The sequence below is a fragment of the Nyctibius grandis genome, chromosome Z (assembly GCF_013368605.1).
Source record: "Nyctibius grandis isolate bNycGra1 chromosome Z, bNycGra1.pri, whole genome shotgun sequence".
Classification (NCBI taxonomy): domain Eukaryota; kingdom Metazoa; phylum Chordata; class Aves; order Nyctibiiformes; family Nyctibiidae; genus Nyctibius; species Nyctibius grandis.
This window is the reverse complement of record NC_090695.1, coordinates 1,682,711-1,700,971: the sequence shown is the minus strand read 5'-3', so window position 1 is coordinate 1,700,971 and position 18,261 is coordinate 1,682,711. Positions and strand designations below refer to the sequence as shown.

At 42.8% G+C, this 18,261-nt stretch overlaps 1 protein-coding gene across 2 annotated transcripts in view; it reads left to right on the top strand.

The window, feature by feature from the left end:
* Window positions 1–1,388: 1,388 nt before the first annotated feature.
* The window catches only part of KATNAL2 (katanin catalytic subunit A1 like 2), a 36,802-nt gene continuing 19,929 nt past the window's right edge, over window positions 1,389–18,261 (top strand). The window contains exons 1-9 of one of the 2 annotated variants that reach the window (XM_068423231.1): window positions 1,389–1,439; window positions 10,206–10,276; window positions 10,668–10,834; window positions 11,157–11,170; window positions 13,057–13,082; window positions 13,385–13,508; window positions 15,310–15,405; window positions 15,912–16,010; window positions 16,799–16,876. In XM_068423231.1, the coding sequence (XP_068279332.1) occupies window positions 1,389–1,439; window positions 10,206–10,276; window positions 10,668–10,834; window positions 11,157–11,170; window positions 13,057–13,082; window positions 13,385–13,508; window positions 15,310–15,405; window positions 15,912–16,010; window positions 16,799–16,876 (726 nt within the window). Of the gene's footprint in view, window positions 1,440–10,205; window positions 10,277–10,667; window positions 10,835–11,156; window positions 11,171–13,039; window positions 13,083–13,384; window positions 13,509–15,309; window positions 15,406–15,911; window positions 16,011–16,798; window positions 16,877–18,261 lie in introns of both variants that reach the window. The other variant, XM_068423229.1, reaches the window with a different exon arrangement.

Here is an 18,261-nt window from a genome sequence, read left to right as displayed (position 1 = left end):
AAAAATATATGTATTAAATTACATGCTTAACAGGATGAAAGTACATTACATTTACAGAGCAACTAACTGAGCAGTTAACATATGCTGAAGCCCTGTTTTTGCTTAGGACATCCCTGAGATTAAGACTTATTGAAAGGAGAGAAGGATTATAAGAGGTATGTGCAGTTGGAGGTATTTAGCAAAGGGAGCTTGGGGGAACGGAAAGTTTATGTTGGTGTATACTGGATTAGGAAGGTTTAAGAAAAGGGCTGGAAAAACATTCCTTAGTAGGAACAGGGTTGCACCAAAAGCACAAGGCTTTTTGGGGTATCGATGTTTATACTGAGGAGACAGCTTTTGGAGGAAGGTCTAGATGTCTGGGGAACACAGCTTTGAGGATGCTAAGCAAGTGTAGAATGGCATGGATGTGAAGAATCTGGTAGTTACCCAGCCTGGGGGAACTGAGTAGCTGTTGGTCTCCAATGGGCAGGACTTGGAGAGAGAACATGTACCTGCAGCTGCCTGGCTGGGAAGCGCTCATGTATCAGAAGACAAGGTGTTTCCAGAAGATCACTCCTCCCCATTCTGACCTCTTCTGCCCTGCTTTGTGCCCTGTTGTGGCTGTCACCGAGCAAGCCTTTTGCATGCTCTACCTTCCCTTCCGTGTATTTTCAGGGATTTATTTTTTTTTAATGTTCCCCTCCAGCTGGACTGAAGCCAAACAGCTTCCAGCAGACACAGCTCACCCCGTCAATAATTCACATCCTGAACCCAGGAGGCTGCAGCCATCAGTCAAGTTTAACGACGGCTTTCAGGTGCTCTGAAGAGGGCCCTTCTCACAGCCCGACGCTCCCTCAGCACCAGCACACTGTTAACCTCCATTTTAAGACCCACCACCACCCTTGATCTGAGGTGCAGACCGCACTCTGCTGCTTCTCAGGCGCACCTCGCCTGTCTGGGTGAGATGGACGTGTTTAGCAGTGGGCTATGCTGGGCAGGGCTGGTTTGGTTTGGATTGGTTTGGTTTGGTTTGGTTTGGTTTGGTCTGGTCTGGTCTGGTTTGGTCCGCTCCGCTCCGCCTCGGGCCCCTCAGCGCCGCATTCCCGCCACTCCCCTCACTCCGCCTCCCTCCTCAGGTGAGCCTAGAGACGATTGGGCGGCACTACTGTCAGCCCCGCCTCCCTTCCCCACTCTGATTGGCCATCCTTTAAACGGCCACCGCCTACTCCACTCGTGATTGGGCAGTTCTGCCAGCAATCTTTCACTCTACGGCGTCTCGATTGGCTGCGTGAGGGCGGTAGGGCGGGCCTCTTCCTCAGGGCGCCCGCTGGCCTCCGCGGGGCCGGGAGCTCGCTGTGACTTTCCCCGCGGGTCGTACCGGCCCGTGGCCGGGCCCGCTGCCCGCCCCGATGGAGCTCTCGTGCCAGACGCTGAGAACCACCTACCAGGCGAGGGAGGCGGTAAGAACCGGCAGGCCGGGCGGCCGCGCGTCCCCGTTGCTATGGACGTGGCGGGGGGGCAGTTCTGCGCAGGCGCGGGGGGCGGTGCGCACTGCGCAGGGGCGGGGAAGGCTCCGGTGTCATGGCGGCTGCGGCGGGCATGGGGAGGGCCGAGGCTGGAGGCCCTCGGTGTGATCGGCGTGACGGCGGTCCTGGCTCTCCTTAAGCGTGGGGGCATCCCACAGCCCCCCCTTCTCGTTTCCCTCCCCTTTGCAGGACGAAGGTGTTTCTTGTCCTGCCAGCACCTCAGTGCAGGGCAGGCCCCTTTGCTCCCCGCAGCCCCTGTGTGTTGCATGGCCATGGCAGGAGCAGATACAGCAAAAGCGTTCAAGTCCCTATTCCTTCTTCTTTCAGCTGCCTTTTCCATAAGTCAGGGCTGTACAGTCACGCCGTGCTTCCATCCCATGGATGGGTCAAGCACCAGGAAGGAAGCTGTATTCTGTACTCAGCACTGGTGAGGCCGCACCTCGAATCCTGTGTTCAGTTCTGGGCCTCTCGCTACAGGAAAGACCTTGAGGTGCTGGAGCGAGTCCAGAGAAGGGCAACGAAGCTGGTGAAGGGTCTGGAGCACAAGTGTGATGAGGAGCAGCTGAGGAACCTGGGGGTGTTTAGTGTGGAGAAAAGGAGGCTGAGGGGAGACCTTCTTGCTCTCTACAACTACCTGAAAGGACGTTGTAGCGAGGTGGGGGTTGGTCTCTTCTCCCAGGTAACAAGTGATAGGATGAGAGGAAATGGCCTCAAGTTGTGCCAGGATTGGATATCAGGAAAAATTTCTTCATGGAAAAGGTTACCAAGCATTGGAACAGGCTGCGTAGGGCAGTGGTGGAGTCCCCATCCCTGGAGGGATTTAAAAGCCCTGTAGATGTGGTGCTCAGGAGCATGGTTTAGTGGTGGCCTTGGCAGTGCTGGGTTAACGGTTGGACTTGGTGATCTTAAAGGTCCTTTTCAACCAAAATGATTCTGATTCTAAGCAGGAGTTTGCTCAATTTCTTAACCTGTTATTTTGCTTCCATCTGCTGGTCAAATTCAACTGCAGTAAGATAGAGTGTAGGGCTGCACTGCAGGACTGCTAAAAACCCTTCCCAGAAAGGTGTTAAGTGCTCTGTATGAATACACAAATCCCCAGCATGCGTGAACAGGACAGGGTTACTCACAAAAAGGTAGTTCTGGGAGGGGTTCTGAGCCTCAGTTTTATGTTATGTCAGCCTCTTCGATAAGTAGATTATACATTTACCTAGGAATGGGAGCCTCCAGCACAATCTCTTTCTGAGCCCTAAAGTGGATTCAGATCCCAGCCACTGAGAATGGTGCCCTAAAGTGTGCTATTGAAACACTGTTAATGTGCAGAAGGAAGGCAAGTGAAAAAGGGGTCTAATTTGTAACCTCACCAGTGGGGATTTGCACAGCCCTGATCCCAGGACTGGTTTTGACTGCTTGAATGTAGAAACATTTGTGGGTATAGGATGTGGAGCTCAAGAACTCTTCCCTGTGAGCTATACCACTGCGTTTGGGTCAGTTTGACTTCTCCATAGCCTTTTGGCAGGATGACTGTGAAGATCAGATTTTATATTTTGGATAGAGTAGAGAGAGGTGTTCATATTCTGCAGAGGGGCAGAAGTTTGGAGCTTGCTTTGTTTAAGCCACTCAGTGATTAAGGAACAATCTGAAGCTGCCAAGAGGATTTTTTTGATTCTTGCTCTAACGTTCGTGACTTCTGTGGAGGGAACTTACTTTCTGTTTTCTGAATTCCAGTATTCCAATGCAGTATCTAAAAGTTAAGCTGCTACATCATTCATTGGTAGCACTAAATAATTACTGGAATTCTTAGGTCCCTAGCCCTGTCCTTACCTGTATTGCATTTTCCCATTTCTCTGTTCTGTAGAATGGAAATTATTATTTGCTAGCAATTTTGGGAAAAAGTGTTTAAAAAACAAATTCCTGTATAAATATAAATTGCTATATGCATTACAGTTCTGTGGCTCTTCACAGCTACCCAGTGTGGTCTTAAAATCAAAGAAATTTTCTTTGTGAGACATTTTACTGGTTTTAGTCATTAAATATTTCCTATGTTTGTTCTTTAAATCACTCTTGACAAGCAATATTATTGTAAACTGCAGTAGAGCTTTGCAAATTCATACAGATGAGTGGGAGAGTTAATGCTTATTAATTAATTTGTAAATTCACCATCCTTAATTTGTATTGTTTAATAATTCACCATATTTTGCATCCATTCATTTTTATGTGTTCATAACATAGATCACTTCAAATTAGTGAAGTCTTGGCAGTGTAAAACATGGCTTCAGCAATGTTCCTGTTAAAAGAGGGAGATAACAGTGGGCTGTGAGTGGCCCTTAACATTGGAGCATGAATTAATGAAAGACAGCATGTAACTGTTGCAATGAGGGGAGAAATCAGAAGGTTTCTGTCTTCAGTGCACCAAACTTGAATGGTAAAATGTCTTTAGATTTTAAACGTGACACCTTTCGGATGCATCCTAGTGCTACTACTGGGGCAGCCATAACTTCTGTTGCTGAGCTTGCTGTATGTCTTTAATTATGAAAGCTATTTGTCATCCTTCTTGAGAAACTGCCAAATCTATTGTTTGCAGCAGGCTTGTAAAATTTGGAAGAGAGAAGAGAGGAAAGAAGTGCCTTTTCTTTGTGCTGGGAAATTCTATTCAATGTCAGCCAAGTTATACATTGTTTAAAACTCACCATTTCCCTTCTCTGCTTGCGTTTCTCAAAAAATACTGTCAGCAAACCAAACAATAATTGAACATCAGCCTTCTAAAAAGCCTGGCAAGGTTGCAAATGTAACATGCAAAGGGCTAGGGGAGAGGGAAAGCTGTGGGGATTAGGGAGTGGTGGAGGGAGGAAGTTGAATGTACAAGGGCACAGTATTACAACAGTATAGTTATTATTTCCAACCTTCTCAGTGACTTACTCTGTAACTTTTTTCTTCATGCTATCAAATACATTCATGCAGAAGTAAAGGGTCAAATGATAATGAAGCATTATGGGGTTGAATTAATCTTTTAGTAGGTCCATTAATTTGATGGAATTATACAAGAGAGTAGGTTGATTTATAACGTAAAAGCATTTTATTAAAAGGTGTGGAAATGACTAAAGGAACAATTGCATTTAAAGATGCATGACTCTAATAGGGTTTAATTTGAAACGGCTGTAAAGAAAGGAATACGTACCACTTTTGTTAAGCTAGAAATAAGCAAAACACACTATAAGTGTTCGAGCTAATTAGTTAAGTGCTCAACTATTTAGTGTTTAAAACAAGATCACGCTTAAGTGCCTTAAGCTTTTATTAATTGCATGGACACCCAAATCCTCTATAGTAATTGAAAATTTAATTACATACATTTTTTGTTCTTTTAAGAATGGAAGCTTATTAAACTTTAAACACTTAAACATCTATTGAAATTCTAGTGGCTATAAACAACGTGCAATTCTAAATACTAATTAAACAAGAAGGCTAAATCACTATAAAGCTAAACTGAATTTTAAGTAACTTTGCACTCGTAAGTACTCCTATTTTTTCATGCCATGTAAGATTTGCCATTTCTTCTCTAAACACAGCAGAAGCCCTGGACAGTGTTAGTATCTATCTGTACTGTGGCAGGCACATTGTTTTGTGGACATATTTGGAGTGGGGGTCAGTCCCTAGAGAATAAACTGGAGTTCAGGACAGGAGAGCTGTGCGAGCAGAGAGCTGTTTAAGTGGACAGCTAAAGCTGCTGGTGGCACCAACACGTGCAGAGGTTCATCTGCCTCTTGGAAAGGGTACGTGGTAGAATAAGACTGGTGAAAGGCAGGGTCATGTGGCTTTGTGGGCTTGGTCAAGAAAGCAATGGTCTGTGCACCACTGATGCACAAGATTTATGATTTGGTAACAGTTACGTGTTGAAAGGTCCTGAATTTTTGTTTTATAGAAACTTCATAGAACTGGGATCACAGATTTTGATATCTCTATTCTTGTTTTCAGCTCCTCTAATGCAAGTCTTTGTCAGTCAATCAACTGATTAATGGCTTAGTTAATTTTCTTTGGACAGGAGTCTGACTTCTCAAATTAACCATTTTTTTTGCGTTCGTATTAACGCAAAATAAAGACAGAATGAACCTCTCAGTCTAAACTCTCTACTGATTTTTAGATAGGGCCCTTTTTGGATGTAAACGTTGGCTTTTGCTTCTGGTTGGTCAACACAAGAACGACATTACCATGTTAAGGCTGAAGTGGGTTGCTCATACATAGACATTGTTATCCTATACTCGAAACAAGTCTCTACTTAGAATATTTGAGATGCTGCCCATCACTGTATCACTATTTATACTAGAACTTCAAATGCCTTAGGGATAGCAGAAGTAACCTGGTGGGATTAAGAGCAGCAGACGACACACCAGAATACAAATGCTTTTCAAGAAAAGTTTCAAGCACGAATTGTGAGCCCGGTAGTTCATCAGGCAGATGCAATTCCTCTCTCGTCAGAGTATTACTGTAAATACTCAAACATGGAACACTTAGAATCATAGAATGGAATCAGAGAATCATTTTGGTTGGAAAGGACCTTTAAGATCATCAAGTCCAACCATTAACCTAACCACTAACCCATGTCCCTAAGCATTTTTTTTCCTTGTATAATTCCTTTAATCATCTTTCTGTTCATGTGACAACTATACTGCTTTCCCAAAAAGCAACAAAAAAGAAGAAAGAACCCTCTCATGAAAAGCAATAAATTAAAATTTTAAGTCCAAGAAGTAAAGATTATCCAGTGCTCCCTGTAGTTGAATAATGAATTACCTCTACCATTAAGGAAACTGTTTTAAAAGTAAACATATGTACTAGAGTGCCTACAATTTTGTTATTGAGCACAGTATTGTGCCACATGTGAAGGTGTGATGTCATTATCCAAAACCAAATCAACGGAGACAACATTAATTGATTTCTAAATTAAGAAATTTGAGAGAAATCATGAGCAACTTAAAAAAATTAGCAGTCTGAAGACAACGTCCATCTTGTGTATGCTGAAAGCCTTCATCTGTAGTGACTTTCTAGATCCCTAAAAGTCCCAGGGAGAGAGATGGGAAAAGTCCCATCACTGGTCTGTTATCATCTGTATTATTTGCTACCTCATAGCTTTCAGTCCTGGTGTGTTAATTGGAATAACATGTAATTAAAATGTATGCGCTATACAGGAAGGTTGTCAGGGAGCAAACCTCTCTACCCCTTAAACGTATCTCTGCTGATTTCCCATGTCCTCCATTTACAAAGGAAAGGTGAGCTGCCGCTTACACATGGTTGAATACACAAGGAGAATTAGCTCACTGGAGTGCCAGTTCTCAAAGAACTTCTACGGACAGTCTGTCATCGGAGTCATTGGTGATAGCCTCGAGGTTTTTGAAGAGAAGCAACATGTCCTCCTCTTATGTGACTAAATTTCAGAAACCTTGTTTCAGGCACCCTTCAGAGACAGGGTGTCTGCCACGTTGTGGTCACGCACAATATTAAATAGGAAATACTTAGCTATGCTTTCCTTCCATTATATCAAACTTGGGATCAGAACAGATGATGGGAAAGTGGCTGTGTGGGTGAGCTTCCAAAAGTCCACGGTTTTCAAAGGAGAAGAGTATAATTACAAACATTTGCACGGAGTTTTGAGGCTGGTGTATCCACTTTGTGGTCATTTAGAATCACTTGATGTGTTTGTCTTCTGTGGCAACCAGTGTGTTTTCATACTGTGTTTAAATATTCAGAGGTAGCTGTGATCTTGCCTTTTGACATGCGGGAAAACACACCAGCTAATTTTTCTCAGCATAAAACAGCAGGAGCGGTTGCATTTAGAAGAATGTACAAGTGGGACTCTCAGCAAGTGGTGACTCCAGCTTCCTTCTTGCACTTCCAGCCCTGTTTCGGAAGATTCAGATCATCCAGGAGAAATGGTAAAAGGTCCACAATTCAAAATCTGTTTTCCAAACACCAGCACCTCAAAACAATAAGGAAAGGATCCTTTCATCCCAGGGTGTCAATGTTTTCCTCTTTGCTCATGACAGCTCTCAGAATTGGTTCATTTCTTGTTGCAGCACCTCTCAGGAACTGATCTACCAAGCATTTACACAGCACTCTTCCTCCCTAAAATGGTTTAGAAAAATCATCTTTGTACCACCACTGAAAAGCAAGCAGTCTTGCAGCTTCTTTATGGACTTGGAAACAGAGTGGCTGCTTAACTTCATCAAGACAATAAAAAGTAGTAAAGGCTAGAAATGAGGATATGGGTTCTTCCCTTTTCCACAGCCAGTTTGATTTCCTTTCTCTAGAAAGCCAGGATGAAGATTTTACCAATCTTTTTTATTACTATGTGAAATACAAATACACTTTCAGCCCTCAGGAAACATTAAAAGCAAATTCCAGCCCCTTCTTAGTTGTGTCACTAGATGGCCCCACATCTGAAGCAAACATCCCAGAAAATATCTGCTGTACTGGGAGACCTTTTGCCTGCTCTACCCGGTGCTTTTTACAGGTTGGCAAACACAGGGCGAGGTGTTAGTTTTAAAATAAAAGAATAGCTGATTGTGCTATCTCAAGCGTGTAAATTAGCAGCAGAATGCTGTATGATAGCCACTGCTACGTACAGAGCAGAGGGAGCAGCTAGGTCTGCTGGTAAGTTGGTTTTACAGAACATTGCACCACCCAAAAATACCTTTGCTTGTAGGAATAAATGATTCTCCAGTATCCACAGTTTGCTATAATGATGCTTCAAGAGGCTGGGAAGTATAGGGTGTCTTCCCCCAGCTCGGGGGTCCTCAGCAAAGGAAAGACATGGAGCTGTTGGAACGGGTCTAGAGGAGGCCACAGAAATCATCAGAGGGCTGGAGCACCTCTGCTATGGAGACAGGCTGAGAGAGTTGGGGCTGTTCAAGCTGGAGAAGAGAAGGCTTTGGGGAGACCTTATTGTGGCCTTTCAGTACTTCAAGAGGGCTTAGAAGAAAGATGGGGACAGACTTTTTAGCAGGGCTTGTAGCGATAGGACAAGAGGTCATGGTTTTAAACTGAAAGAGGGGAGATTCAGACTAGATAGAAGGAAGAAGTGTTTTATGCTGAGGGTGGTGAGACACTGGCACGAGTTGCCCAGAGAGGTGGTAGATGCCCCATCCCTGGAATCATTCCAGCTCAGGTTGGACAGGGCTCTGAGCAACCTGATCTAGTTGAAGATGTCCCTGCCCATGGCAGGGGGCTTGGAACTGGATGACCTTGAAAGGTCCCTTCCACCCCAAACCATTCTATGTTTCTATGAATATTCCCTTTATGCATCTTTAGGGATTTAAAAACATACACCTTGGTCAGTAGTAATTATTTTGCTTGTTTGTGTGCCAGGCACTGGCAGAGAGCAGCAGAAGTCATTGCTACAGACATTGGGGCTCCATTTCCAGTATGAAGAGGACAAAGATTTGTGGGTTTGTCTCCTGCAGATCCCTAACACTTGGGCTAAGCTTTGTCTCGGGGATGGATGCAGGCACTGTTTGATTGGTGTAGAAGGGAGGGAAATTGGGGGTGGAAGTGGGAGTCTGTGTATGCAGTACTGTGCAGTGTGATCAGGAATATATATGTGCTACACAAGCAGCAGAAACTACTGCTCTTTCCCCATCCACTGAATAAGTGCCAGTCTTTCGTGCTCACACTGCGTCTTCATAAATCATGCTTAATGCCAGCATCCTAAAAGAGAAAGGAAATATATTATTTGCCTAAATGTGGATTTGGCCATACCTGCTTTTTCTGTGGTCCCAGCTTCAAACCCCCGTGAGGCAAACCAAAGTCGATGTGCTGATTTCTAGAGCTTTCCTTGTGACTTCTGTGATCACCCTAAAATCTCAGGGTTTCTCTGCAGGCACTCAGCATATATGGCATGTTTCATTGGACTAAGACTTTGTTCCAGTATCTTGAGAGATTTCTGTTTCCAGTGTCCCTTTTGCTCTACTTGACATTGCGCTGTATGCTCCCCCAGATGTAGCTTCACTGAATGATGGCAAAGAAGTTTTACGCTGCCTTGTTTTTATCGCTGAACCATTTATGAATGACTTTGGGTTCTTCAATCTGAAGAAATTGATGGGACTGACTGTATTGAAATTTCTGCATGTTAGGACCTACCTTTGGTCACTCCTGTGTTAAATTTGTACTCTGTATTTCACTTGTGTTTACATATCAAGGTCCATGAAACAGGAGGTACCAACAGTGTACAGCTGGTCTCTGTAGTGTAGTTATGCAGATCCCAGACCTTTTCTCCATCTACCCTTCTCCAAGCACTCAGAAAATGAGTTTCTGGTTTCTAGAGGGAGGGACACAGCCATGCTGGAGCACAAGGTTTCCTTGCACAGCTCTTGGAGACACTGCGCATGAGGTCTGCAAGAATCCTACCCTGAAATTCACAGCAGCCTGAACGTGTTGGAGATCCATAGCCATAGTGAGGGAAGGAAGTTATTTTTTCAACCTCAAAGTAATTTTCTCCTCACTAGGAAAAGGTTTCTACCCATCCAGTAGCCCTGATAATGTGCAAGAAAAATTACATTGAAAACCACTTTCCTTCTGTTTATTAACAGTGTGTTGTTTTACAGTTCTTACATGCTGTTGTCTTAATTTGTTTGTTTCCACAGGCTACATTTAGATGCTGTTTACAGCAATAAAGAGAATATTACATTTGATCTAGAGTTCTGTCTTAATTCACAGGATGAGATGCGAACAGAAGCTCGTCGAAAAAATCTCCTCATTCTAATTTTGCGTTATTTAATGGAGGAAGGGTATGTTTTTTTCAACAATAGAGCTCTACATTTGTGGGTTTGTGTGTGTCTGACCTCCCATAACGTGTCCTTCTGTCCTCTTGTGGGGCAGATGGACCGCATGGCCCTTTGGTTTGATGTGAGAAAGAGGTAAATTACTGTTATATATCTTGACAGTTTACTTTACTAAATTGTTTCAGTTTCTGGAACAAAAATGTCCTATATAATTTAAAAACAGAGCAATGAGCAAAGGGTTTTTAAAGAGAGTTTATGCCTTTATAACAAATAGAGTTGTGGACAGGTTAAAAATACCATATACTTACTAATGCCATAGTTTGCTTTTTCTCTCAAAAATCAGAATAAGATAATGACTCTCAGTTTTTTGATCTTTGGGGTTTTTTTAAATTACCAGGTACGTCGATGCTGCAAACGCCTTGGAGCAAGAGACGAAATTAAATTTACGTGGCTTTGAAGTTTGTGACAACGTTGATCTTGAGACAATTTTGATGGAATATGAAAGCTATTACTTTGTAAAATTTCAAAAGTATCCTAAAATTACCAAAAAGGTCCTGGACACGGGTATGTGGCTGTTTTCCAGAAAGAAAGCTTTTGTTTCCAAAGCCTAAAATGTGTATTTGCCTGATATGCTCATTGTCCTTCTCGTGTATGTCAGCGTTTAATGTCTGGGCTCTCTTACAGTTACAGAGCTATAGTGCTAGCACATAGGACATCAGAATTTAGAGATGGAGCTTTAAGCCCTTCTGCTCTTCCTTCTCTCTTTATATAGAGGAAAAAGAAGGTGATATTTTTCTGTCTTTTAAAAACTGCTTTGATATTGGAAAATGCCATGTAAGCGCAAAGTATTATGGCATAGATATATTCACTTTCTTTTCGTGGGGAGAGAATAATAAGCCTGTTCTATTTTGGATTTAATTTTTAAATTAAAATAACCCACTTAAATGAAATATTATAACTTAACTCATCCAAGCTAGTGCTTAAAAGTTTATCGCCACTACTCTCATTAACCATTTATTTTGCATATTTGCATATACTAAAGGTAATGTGCCAAACAAGTAATAGGTTTATTTGCTCCAAAGGGCTTAAAATCTGAGGTATAAATGAATGACACAGAATAAGGCAAATCAGAACACGAGTGTTTTGTTACGACCCGGAGAGCCTGAATGGTTTTGTACTTGAGCACAAAACGTAACTTACAGAAGCCATAAGAACAACTGTATAAGAGTCAGTTATCAAGAGCTTGGAGGGTGCAGAAAACACCAACATCTCTACCTATTTGTCTTGTAAGAAAAATATAATCATTAGAGAAGGGGATGATTGGCCAGGGAACATCTCTGAGCAGTTGTCATTGTTTTATATGGCTGCCAGCAGCTTTGCAATCACAGGTAAATAAAACATTATATAAATGTAATAAAATTAGCTGTATAGGTGAAATGATTTTGAAAGATACTAAAGCTACTAGTCATCATTGCATTCACAGTGATGTAGAAGATAAGTACTAGCTGAAAGCAAGCATTATCTGCATGAAAAAGAGATTTACGGCTAGATTCTATTGATTTGCGTTAATACAAAGAGGAGCAGCCTTGCAGGACAAAAACAAAGGGTTTTGTTATGAATGAAGAAGGAAAACTGTGACCAAGCGTTTGTCACATCATAGAATCATGGGATCGTTTTGGTTGGAAAGGACCTTTAAGATCATCAGGTCGAACCATTAACCCAGCACTGCCAAGCACACCACTAACCCATGTCCCTCAGCACCACATCTACATGGCTTTTAAATCCCTCCAGGGATGGGGACTCCACCACTGCCCTGGGCAGCCTGTTCCAGTGCTTGACAACCCTTTCAGTGAAGAAATTGTCCCTGATCTCCAACCTAAACCTCCCCTGACGCAACTTGAGGCCATTTCCTCTCATCCTATCACTTGTTACTTGGGAGAAGAGACCGACCCCCCCTCGCTACACCCTCCTTTCACGCAGTTGTAGACAGCGAGAAGGTCTCCCCTCAGCCTCCTTTTCTCCACACTAAACACCCCCAGCTCCCTCAGCCGCTCCTCATCACACTTGTGCTCCAGACCCTTCACCACCTTCGTTGCCCTTCTCTGGACTCGCTCCAGCACCTCAAGGTCTTTCTTGCAGTGAGGGGCCCAAAACCAAACACAGGATTCGAGGTGCGGCCTCACCAGTGCCCAGTACAGGGGGAAATACTCTTTAGTCAAACTGAGCGGTAGCCAAGGCTTGATCCACGATCCCAGTGAACCATTCCCAAAAAGCCACCCTTAGACTCTTAGAAGCTCTCAGTACCCATTTTTTGGTTAGTAGAGCAGCTCAGATATGGGGCACTGCCATTACCCAAGCCCAGAATTACAACCACACTGGCAGGGCTCCTTTTTCCCTGAAGCTTAAGCAGCCTCCCTCCTGCATGTGTTTCTCTAGAGAAGCTACTGCCTGGTAGTTTGTGACCTGCCTTAAATTGTGCCCATTTTACTGTGAAAATTATATTTTTTTTAAAATGTAAGCAAAGAAACCAAAGACTGCCTAAAATTTAACAAACCTGAAGCCAAATTGCTCTCTCCAATATCAGTTTGTTTTCAAAACATTTTTGCAAGCTTGCATTGCTTATAATCATGCTGTTCCTGTTTATGCATTGTTATTTCCAAGGTCATTAATGTGTGCTCAAAAATATTTTTGAAGGGAGGGGGAAAAAAATCAAGTTGCCCTTTTTTATATCCTTAATTATTTTCCATTTTAATATTAATTTTGCCACAGCGGAAAATAAACAACAGCTGAGAACGGGAGGAAGACCAAGAAGGTAAGAGAAATGCATGGGGCTTTTTCTGGGCAGAAAATTTTCCTATAAAAGCAATATGCAGCGTGGTTAAAATAATGTTGTGATACCATAGGAATACTAAATCTCAGAGTCATGCTGCATGGTACATTTTTCTGTATCTTTTAGAGGAAAATAAAGACTTATTTCCCAAATGGAGATGCAATTTACAAAGTTTCTGCAGTTACAAAGTTAGCCCAAAACTAACTGAAAACTCTGCCTTTTGTATTTTGAAGGAAAAAAGGAAGTTGTGAAAGTTTTCAAGATGATATTTTTTTAAATTCCAGGGCAGCAAGCTCTTCTCAGAATCTCCCAAGGCTCAAACATCAGACAGTGCAACGACCGTTGTCAAAAACTTCACCTGGGAGCACATCAGAATTTAAATTATCTACCAAGGAGAACCCCAAACAGGTTTAGACATGTTTTATCTTGGCAGCGTTATAGTTGAAATGAATGTGGTTTTATTTTGAGAGGCTACAGGCAGCAAGAGGATGAGAGTTACACGATTAATAATTGTGTAACTAATGGGTTTTACTAATTATGTAGTTTACAGATTATGGATGCAAGACTTCAGGAGAATATGCTTTCTGTGAGTTGGGAAGCTAGTCACAGGCAAAAATTAGAGGAAAAGGAGTCATATAATCCAACCTATACTGAAAGCAACTGGAGCTTTGCCATTATCACCAGTAGATTCATCCAGTAGTGTCAGAAAGCAAGACAAACAAACCAAGTAGACAGTCAGGTGTCAGTTGTAAGCGCCTTCACAGTGCATAAAGTGTTTGAGATTGGGGAGTAATTTGGCTCTGTAATTTTCAGCTTTGTGAGTCTCCTTTGGGTAAGATTGCTGTGAAAACTACTTGTCCATATTCCTGCATAGGGTAGATTTAATCTCTGACCAGTTCTCACCCTTTAAAAAAATTACCTTGTGGACACTGCATCAATGACTGCTGTGAACTGAACGTCAAAGTAAATTATAATATTAAATTGGCTCCTCGTTTCTGAGTTGACATAATGTGCCTTATACTTGCCTGTTGTTTCCACTGTTCGTACATGTTTCTTCTCATAGCTATGTAAAATGCAGATTTCTACAACTTAAAATGGAAGCTCTGTGCATGAAATAGCTTGAATGCTGAGCTCTAGAGGCATGGCTTTCCCCACTGCTGTCACCAGTCAGATGAAGTCTAACTAAATGTACAATAGTGTTTATCTAACAAATATGGGGTTCCTGTTGCAACTTCCATGTAATGATACAGTTAATATGGGCATGTATCTGGGGCATGTATCTGGGCATCTGTTCAGCGAGACCTGGATAGGTTAGAGAGCTGGATGGAGAGGAACCTAATGAAGTTCAACAAAGGCAAGTGTAGGGTCCTGCACCTAGGGAGGAATAGCCCCATGCACCAGTACAGGTTGGATGTTGACCTGCTGGAAAGCAGCTCTGCAGAGAAGGACCTGGGAGTTCTGGTGGACAAGCAGCTCACCATGAGACAGCAGTGTGCCCTTGGGGCCAAGAAGGCCAGTGGTGTCCTGAGGTGCATGACGAAGAGTGTGGCCAGCAGGTCAAGGGAAGTTCTCCTCCCCCTCTACACTGCCCTAGTGAGGCCACACCTGGAGTAACTGTGTGCAGTTCTGGGCCCCCCAGTTCAGGAAACACAAGGAACTACTGGAGAGAGTCCAGCGGAGGGCTACAAAGATGATCAGAGGACTGGAGCATCTCTCTTATGAGGAGAAGCTGAGGGAGCTGGGTCTGTTTAGCCTGGAGAAGGGAAGACTGAGCGGGGATCTTATCAATGCTTACAAATACCTTAGGGGTGGGTGTCAAGGGGATGGGGACAGACTCTTCTCAGTGGTGCCCAGCGACAGGACAAGGGGCAATGGGCACAAACTGAGACATGGGAAGTTCCGTCTGAATATGAAGAAAAGCTTCTTTGAGGGTGCCAGAGCCCTGGCACAGGCTGCCCAGGGAGGGTGGGGAGTCTCCTTCTCTGGAGATATTCAAAACCCACCTGGACACAACCCTGTGCAACGTGCTGTAGGTGACCCTGCTTTGGTAGGGGATTGGACTACATGATCTCCAGAGGTCCCTTCCAACCCCAACCAGTCTGGGATTCTGTGATTTTGTATGAAGAGGTGGGATGATACCTGCAATGGAATGATATCTGCAACTCATTTACTTGGCAACACATCTATTTTAAAATTGTTTTTTATTTAGAATAATGACAGTGCAGTTACTCTGGAGCAATCTGACTTTGGCTTAAGCATCTCAGCAATCAACAAAGCTGGAGGAGACAGCACTCACCCAAGAAGGGTTGGTGGAAACCTAGTATGTGATTTATGATAGAAATACGTATGTAGAAAAAAACACAAAGTTTTTCACAAATATTAAATTTGAGCTTTTTGTGTCTATTTTTATATAAAATGTTCCTGTATAATTAGCTGAAGGGTCAATTTTATGATTTGGGCAGTAATTACTTGCATAGGAGGCTTTGCTTGCATTAAATAGTATTTCAAACATTGTCAAGAAGGAAAAATATTTCTGTTTTTAAAGCCCAGTGGTAATAGCTAAAATTGAAGATAAATTTCACATTCCTGAATGAGATGGTAAGAGTTAAATTGTTGCAATGACTGAGGAGATGTGTGTTCTTTTCCCATTGCTACCACAGATTCTGTGGACAGGTTTTGCCATATTTAGGACTGTATGTGCAGAAAGGAAACTCGCTGCTGTTAATGGCAAGCAAAATTTGGCCCAATGCACTTCTAACAGTAGAGCTACCATCATGGTAAAGCCTGTCACAACATTATTTTCTCTTTTAGGGCCAAGTAATTGATTTCCATGGGATGATTCAGGATGCTGTCAAAGTATCATCAAATGGAATAGCCTTGAACAGCCTTAACTGTGATCCAGATCCATCAGTAAGTGTTTCTGTTCATATTTCCATCCAATAAATATGAACATCAGTTTTACATAACCAGGAACAAAATCAAACACCACAAGATGTTGCCTTCGTTCCCAAGTGCTGAAAAAGGGCTTAGATTTCTGAGCAGTCTATTTGCTTCTTGAATGGACAGTCATACTTGATACTGTTCTAATTTGTTGACAGTTGTTTACTCGTTGAACATGAAAGTAGGCAACAAATACAAATTATACTTTATCATTCACAAAAATAAATGCAGAAACCCACAGAACATCTGAGGGTGAAATTCTGGTTCCTTTGAATTCAGTATGTTACTTAGCATTCACCTCAGCTGAGATAAGAACAGAGTTTAGGTGGTCAAGAGAAATTTTCAGTACTCACTCCTTGACACAAGCCATAGCTTCTCAGGCAGTGCATCCAGCTTACTTGGTGCCAGTCTGCCTGGCAACTGCTACGCTTGAAGAGACTTTCAAAATGGAGAATGTGGCAAAGCAGTGACCCATAGTTACATTTTTCACTCTTCTTAAACTATTTAGGGCATGTTTAGGGCTACATGTGCAATCAGAGAGCTGCTCATTTTAATGTTAATTCAGGATTAGATTATGTCAGATGAAAAGATGAGTTACTGCAAATATGGCTTACATCAAAATCTTTATTATTATCCATCTTTTTACAGCTTTAAAGGTTGATATTATTATGATATATCAGCTTCTTTGAAAGTATTTCATAGTTCATCTGTTTAAAAATAATGGAAGTCTGACAAGAACTTCTGTTTGTCTTTTTTAGGAACGATTATTGAAACCCCTTAGTGGTTTTATGGGCATGACTGGTGAGATGAGAGAACTTGCAATGGTTGTAAGCAAAGTAAGATCGGATCTCCATTTCGGTTGTATAGAGATCTTGGTTATCTTTGTCATCTGAGAATGATGTTTGTTTCTTTTTACTGTCACTGGTAGTGCTTGTTCGTGAATGTGCAAGCTATTTTTCTCACCATGCGACTCCCAACAAGTCATTTCTTTACATGTAACGATGTTGCTTTCTGATACACAACGGGAGGAAGTAATTAAGACCGTTCCTTTCTAATGGGGAACGTGTAATCTAATCATGTTGTACCCATGAGACTATCATCGCTTTTCCCTTTTTTCTTACTGCTACAGAAAATGTACAATACTTTACTGAAAAGAAAGATTAAATATATTAGCTAATACCAACTATTATCTAATGTATTATCTGTGATCAGATGGTGGGAAAAACCTTGATTTAGCTCTGTGGGTGCAGTTCCCATTCAAAGCTTTGGGCTGTATTCAGTGTGGATATTGTGCCACTATCGCAGCAATATCCTGAATCTGAGTGTATCTACCAGACACCAAAATTATGAATCCCTGCTATTCTGGCATTGTTTGTAATACTGGTCCTGTGCCTGGCTTTGCACTGCCTGCATGATCTGGGCTCCTTGTCTTTTCTCCCTTGGTACAGTTGAGAGATGCTATTACTGTAGGCTCTGCAAGCAGTGCCCTTCCTTCATCCAGCACAGGAGTTGCGTGAGCAGCACCAATAATATGCTGTATCCCAGGGCAGACTGGGGATTCTTCCAGGATGGGCACTTTGGCACCTGGAAGGAATCCCAACATTGTCAGCACCATTTCATTTCACTCATGGGTCGAGGTGCAGTCTAGCAAACAGGCCCTGGGCTAGCAGGGATCAGCCTCACTACGAAGCAGGTCAGTGCTTATCCAAAAAGCTTCATAGCATCACAATATTTCATAGAATCACAGAATCGTTTGGTTGGAAAGGACCTTTAAGATCACCAAGTCCAACCCCTAACCCAGCACTGCCAAGCCCACCACTAACCCATGTCCCTCAGCACCACATCTATATGGCTTTCAAATCCCTCCGGGGATGGGGACTCCACCACTTCCCTGGGCAGCCTGTTCCAATGCTTGACAATCCTTTCCGTGAAGAAATTGTTCCTGATATCCAATCTAAACCTCCCCTGGCGCAACTTGAGGCTGTTTCCTCTCATCCTATCACTTGTTACCTGGGAGAAGAGACTAACACCCTCCTTGCTACAACCCCCTTTCAGGTAGTTGTAGAGAGCGAGAAGGTCTCCCCTCAGCCTCCTTTTCTCCACACTAAACACCCCCAGGTCCCTCAGCCGCTCCTCATCACACTTGTGCTCCAGACCCTTCACCAGCTTCATTGCCCTTCTTTGGACTTGCTCCAGCACCTCAAGGTCTTTGTTGTAGTGC